This window comes from Oreochromis aureus, linkage group 6, assembly GCF_013358895.1.
Source record: "Oreochromis aureus strain Israel breed Guangdong linkage group 6, ZZ_aureus, whole genome shotgun sequence".
Taxonomy (NCBI): Eukaryota; Metazoa; Chordata; class Actinopteri; order Cichliformes; family Cichlidae; genus Oreochromis; species Oreochromis aureus.
In genome coordinates, this window is record NC_052947.1 from 31,432,205 (window position 1) to 31,438,221 (window position 6,017).

Consider the following 6,017-nt stretch of genomic DNA (forward strand, 5'->3'; position numbering starts at 1 on the left):
AAAAAAAAAAAAAAAAAAACAACTTTATTAACCCCATCACTGTTGTTACAAATACTGAAGCTGAGAATGTATAGTAAGTACAAAATGAAAACATGCCTTCTTGTTTTGAAGACAAAATAAGAACAGGGAAAACATTATTTACAGCAAGCCTAAATCATCCACACACACACACACATACACACAATGCAATTTGGCATCCTTCATCATTACCTACATGTTTTGCTCATATAGTCGTTTTATGTAACAGTAGGTGAACTGGGGCCTATTCACAGAAGCAGGTTTACAGAGTAATCTGGATAACCCTGGGGCAAAACATGTTAATGCGAATAAAGCCACTTGATGCCACAATATCATAAACACGGCCCATAATTTAAACCCAATTCCCTCCCCCCAGTAGGTGTCACAAGAGACAAATCTTACAAAGAATGAAGTGCTCTACTATAAGCAGCTAGGTGCTACATCCTTCCCATCACATAGCACTAGTTGATCTGTGCAGAAAAGGACAAAATGAACAACATGGGTATCAGAATCTTGAGTTTGTCCCACACGTTTCAGGGCTGTTGAAGCGACCTGGCCCTGCACTGATGATCTGCACTTCTTTCAGCCAGGCATGAAATATAATCTTATACAGAAATACAATAAATTAAGGCAAATCTGACTATGCACACCTGTGTGTGTGTGTGTTGAAAGGAAGTGCGTAAAGAGGAGGAACCAAAGGTGGTAACAATTCCAGACCAATCCCATTTTTGAGTGCTTTATAAAAAGATAATGTCTATGCTGTGGTGTCCTGTGCTTTCTGTTAAAGTCCACATGTTATACAGAAACATCCATGGCCTCCTTGTATAAATGTGTGTTTGCAATGTGGGCGTGTATAGATAAGAAGGGCTCCTTATCCATTGCATTAATTTGATGCCTCTTACATGCAGTCCATGGAGTTATCTGGCATCACTCCTAGATGTGGCATCTTTCCTGGTATACAGGATGGAGGGAGCATGCCACTGATGTTGGGGGACGGGTCAACATTCTCACTGTCTTCCATCTTGTCTGCCAAGCCCTCCCAGTTGATATGAAAACGGGTGACACGAGGATTCGAGGCCAAAATATTCCTCTGGAGCTGCAATGATGAGAACTTGTTAGAAATAGGGGTGGACTGCTAATGTTTTTACATCAGGACATAATTAGATTACTAATTAGGGAGCTCAATAGTTAGTTATGACAGCCATCCTTAGGAGTGCACATTTCCCCTCAGAACTTGGGATAGCTTTGAATTAAATACAATGAATAGTTGGTTTTATGTTGGATTTGTAGAAGGAAAAGACCAGTGTAAAGAGAATAAAGCACAAGGTAATGATTTTAATGCTAATGTAGATACTGGCACAAGGAAGCATGAAATACACTTTTTTCCACCGGAACTAGTGCATTCTTTTAAAACAATGCAAGACCAAATAAAACAAAAACACAGTGCTAAATAATCCCCAGTTAATTCTACTTTTATTTCGTACAGGATGCTACAGTCATCTGTAATTGTACATTTCCGGGCACAAGAGGGCAGCAGAGAGCCATTTATAGTACTTTTCCACAAATATGGCCCATATTCTACACTTAATACCATCTAATGCTGATGTAATGTGGTCATATCTGAATAAAATAAATTAGCACCATGGGTACACTTCAGTGATTAATTACAGTAAATGCAGACAGCTGGAAACAGCTTCCCTCAGTATTATTCATGATGGTCATTGGTGTACTTGTGTATGTTACCTGAGAGTAATCTGGTTTGAGAGGTGGGTTTTCTCGTAGTTCAGGGTCCGTGTATTCATTGTTGACATAATAGCCGATGCGGATGAACTCCTGTCCACGGTAGGTGCAGGTTATAAGGACTACAGTCACTCCTACAGCATCGCTTTCTGGAATCAGCCCTGTGTTAGGAGCGTCAGCCTGATAGGGTAAATGAGCAAGAGAAGAAATCAGATCAAATCTAAGTAATTATCCTATAAATGAAACCGTAACTGGTTAACCAAACCAGGGATATCAAATACATTATATATGATATTGTGCAAAAGGAGTATGTGAAAATCACTTTTATAACAATTTTGAAGACATGGAACACTCAAAGTGCTTTATAGAGGTTAAAAAAGGCAAAATGGATACACATGAACTGAGCAAAAACACAAACATAACCCAAATGCCCGTCTGAACAGATGCATTTTAAGCTGCCGTTTAAAGGATGCCACTGACTGGAAGGTGCAAAGAATGAGTGGGAAGCTGTTCCAAAGTTTTGGAGCTAAGGTTTGGAAGCCACAGTCTACCCTTAGTTTTCAAAAGGATATATGAAATTACATGAATGCTTCTGAGGACCTACGAACTCGGCCTGGAGAATAGGGGTGGAGCACTTTAATAATGGAGATGAAAAACCAAAATTTTAAAACTGTACTCTAACCTGACAGAAAACCAGTGCAAAAATGTTAGAAGTGGACTGACATATGAAGCCTTTTGAGAGTGAGTTAAGAGTCTCACAGGAGCATTTTGGACAGACTGAAGGGAATTAATAGATGTTTGGATTATTGAATGGAGTTTTCTGTTCTGACTCAAGCAAGAGAAGGAGGCTTGGACAAGAACCTCCAATTCACTTCTTGACAAAACAAGCTAAGGTGCTTGTCCATGGCTTCCTTTCCTCTCAAAAGCCGTCATACATCAGATGAAAAATCTGACAGTACTTTTCTGCACTTAAAGTTCACACCACTTCCTGAAATTTCTCATCGTTACGTGCCATTTTTCTTTTACGCTTGAATGGTTCATAGGTCATTGTTAAGTGACTGTAAGAAAAAAAATCCTTTGAAAATGGTTAGGTACAAGGGCTAGATTGAAAATGAGTGAGGAAAAAAGTAGCCAATGTCCAAAGAAAAACTGAAAGGTCAGGAGACTTTGGAGAACTATTGTTCAAGACCACAAAAATGATAAGTCTTGACTCCTTGAAAGCAAAATATAAAGAAATGAGGTTTGACTTAGTATAGGCTTGCACAGTACTGTAGAGAATGACAGATCTATATGATCTGTTGCGTTCGATTGACATCTCTACCTTCACCCTATAGACAAAAGGTAGAGACTGACAGAAGTAGACCACAAATACTAGCAGAGACAATCCTCCAAAGGGTAGCTGGGCTTAGAGTAGAACCACTACATCTCTGCGTCTCCTGCATCAGGTGTTGTAGCAACATGCACTGATCCCAGTGAGAACCCAGCCATGATGTCTCTTGGCTGGTCTGGGAACCTCTCAGTTTCCTCTCAGAAAAGCTGGGAAAAAAGATGCTGGGACAGTGCGGTCTGGTATGTCTGCTTTGAATACTGCTCAACAGGGTTTGTTTTCAATAAAACTGGATGTTAAGCACTACACGATAAAAGCTCACTGAGAGGACTCACCTGAAACACAAACATGTGTCTGCCAGCTGGTACAGGGCCCACTAAAACAGAGTCCAAAACCTGGTCGTACTCCTCACTCTCAGCTGAACCCACATAAATGATCTTCCATTCCAGGTCTGCCAGTACACAGAGGACAAATAGGGAGGTTTGTTTTTAAATTATTATTACAAGGTAGGTTTATGTTACCTTTTTAAATTAATAATTATAGTTTGACATGCACAAGCTACTTTTTTATTTTACACGGCATTGTGAATGATACTTTCACTAAAAGGGTCACTTTATCCAATTTACATAGAAAATGTTTCATGGTTGTCCTTTTTTGTTCTAATTCACCTTGTATTAGTGATGCATATAAAAGTTACCTGTAGCACTGGCCAGATATAACCAACACAGCATCAGTCTCAATAAAAACCACAAGTTTTTCCACTATTCATTGATTTGAATAAAAGGGAGAAAAACAATGTTTAATGGCGCAAATGTTGTTGTGGGATATTAATAACTGGATTTGGTAATGAAAGAAAAAAAAAAAAAAAAAAAAAAAAAAAAAAAAAACAAGATTTGTGGCTCAGTCCAACTAGCACCAGAATATAAGAGAGACAAAAAGCAAGTCAATGTGTTTGAGGTGCTGACAAAATTTGAAACTCCACTTGCTCCTAATGTGCATTTGGAAATATTATTTGGGCTCACTTTTAAATGAACGTTAATTAGGCAGAAAACAGGAGACTAAACTTGGAAGTTGCAGCATGATGCTATTGGTAGGCTTAATTTTAAGACAGTTCAGTACATTCTACATTTAATATCTGTTTATCCATTAATTTTAAAATCAAATAAATGTTAAGGGTGCTGTGTTAAGTACTAGTAAAAATGGCCCAAGATATAATACGTAAAAATAAATTCACACTGAAGCTTATACTTAAATTTTGTTGTCAGTAAAGTAGAGTTTTTAAAAATCGGAAAGGTGATGAAACTTAAGTTTCAGTATTATAGATACCAAATGTTCACAGCAAAGCAGCAATGAATACAATGCCACTTAAAGTTCACAAGTCCATTGTGCTATCATTAGTAGAAGAAAATGCGGAACAATTTTATATCATTAAAGAAAAATAGATGATGTCCTAAAGGCGGAAATGATCGTTAGATGAAATAAAAATATATGTATATATATTTACGCCAGCTGGATTCAATTTTATATTTTTAACTTTAAACGATTTTATTTCCCCGCTGTCCCCTCGCGCGGTTCGCGGCAAATTTTCGAGCTTGTTTATTGCTACAGTAACATGTGACCGACCAATCAGCTTCTTGAGAAATACTTACGAGGAACGTCCTTTGACCAATAGCGATGGGCAGGAGGCGGGGCGCTCTGCACAAACGCGCCAGCGCCAATTTTCAACAACTTTACAAATGAAATACAACTTTACAGCCCAAACGACAGCAAATACTGAATAACCATCGAGCAAATTAACGTGCTTATCACTCATTTATGATGCAACAAATACATCCAGCGGCGAAATTAACACTTAAAGCAGACTGCGCTCACACGACGCTGCTATTCTACAGCTAACATATAACAAAAGACTAACCCAACTAGAATGACACGCTAGGTAAATACCCACCTTCCGGCAAGTCCTCCATGCATTCAAACGTTATTTCGAACTGAAACGGGTTTCCAAACGGGCTGGGGTTATCCAACACAGCAACATTTAACACTTGTACCTTGGCCATATCTTCAGACGCACCTCAACCTGAGAAACTCTTACGCCTTTTTTTCTCTTACGTGAACCAGATTTAGTGAGTCACTTCGCCGAGCTCACACGCTGTCAAAGTTGCCTGTCTTCAAAGACGCAAGTTACAGTTCGCCTCTTTTATTCTCCAAGTACACCAACAGAAGCAGCCGCTGCTTGGCTGAAGGAAGTACGTCACTTTCGTCTTCTTCGACGTCTTTATTTTCCATACTCCATAGAAGGGTGGTGCTGCCCTCCAATGGTAATTTGTTGTATTGCAGCTACATTAAAATAAATAAATAAATAAATATCCTCGAGACATATTAAGAAAAATATTTTAAAAATAGTGCGTATATATGGATATAGTAGAGAAATGCCAAGAGCTGACATATACATGCCTTTCTGTTGTTTACTTGTTCAAAAGAAACAAAAAAATTATTACAATGCCACAGTTATTTGGACCTGTATATGTCTCTTCACTAACTGATCAAGTTTTCTACACAGAGGAAAAGTTTCAGACCATGAAATAAATACTTTATTGCAAAGAAATCCAAGGCGCCTTCAAAAATTACCTTTACTTCGTTTTTGTTCTAACTTTCATTCTACTTGTGTGAGAAAACCAGTACCTGCATTGGCTGTATTTCCACACAGCATTAATCAGTGCTGAAAACCAGTGTGCCACAGTGTGATTCTCAACATTTTCCACTGTGACTATGTTGGCTTATCAAACACAATTGCAGCCACTAAGATCAAATATGACAGCAATCAGTTCTTGCACAGTTCACAGTGCATACATTGCCAATGTAAGTTTTGAGGAAGGAAAAAAAGCACAATATAAAAGATTTTTTTTAAAAAAAAGGACAAGTAGTGCAGATA

The 6,017-nt window shown here is 38.3% G+C and overlaps 1 protein-coding gene across 1 annotated transcript; it reads right to left on the reverse strand.

Moving 5' to 3' along the window:
• Window positions 1–5,358, reverse strand: asf1bb (anti-silencing function 1Bb histone chaperone). The gene is made up of 4 exons (XM_031727494.2): window positions 5,034–5,358; window positions 3,421–3,536; window positions 1,762–1,938; window positions 1–1,114 (listed from the first exon to the last, which is right to left on the reverse strand). Exons 1-4 carry the CDS (start codon window positions 5,140–5,142, stop codon window positions 917–919), a joined length of 600 nt encoding a protein of 199 aa, XP_031583354.1. The 5' UTR covers window positions 5,143–5,358; the 3' UTR covers window positions 1–916.
• Window positions 5,359–6,017: the final 659 nt, after the last annotated feature.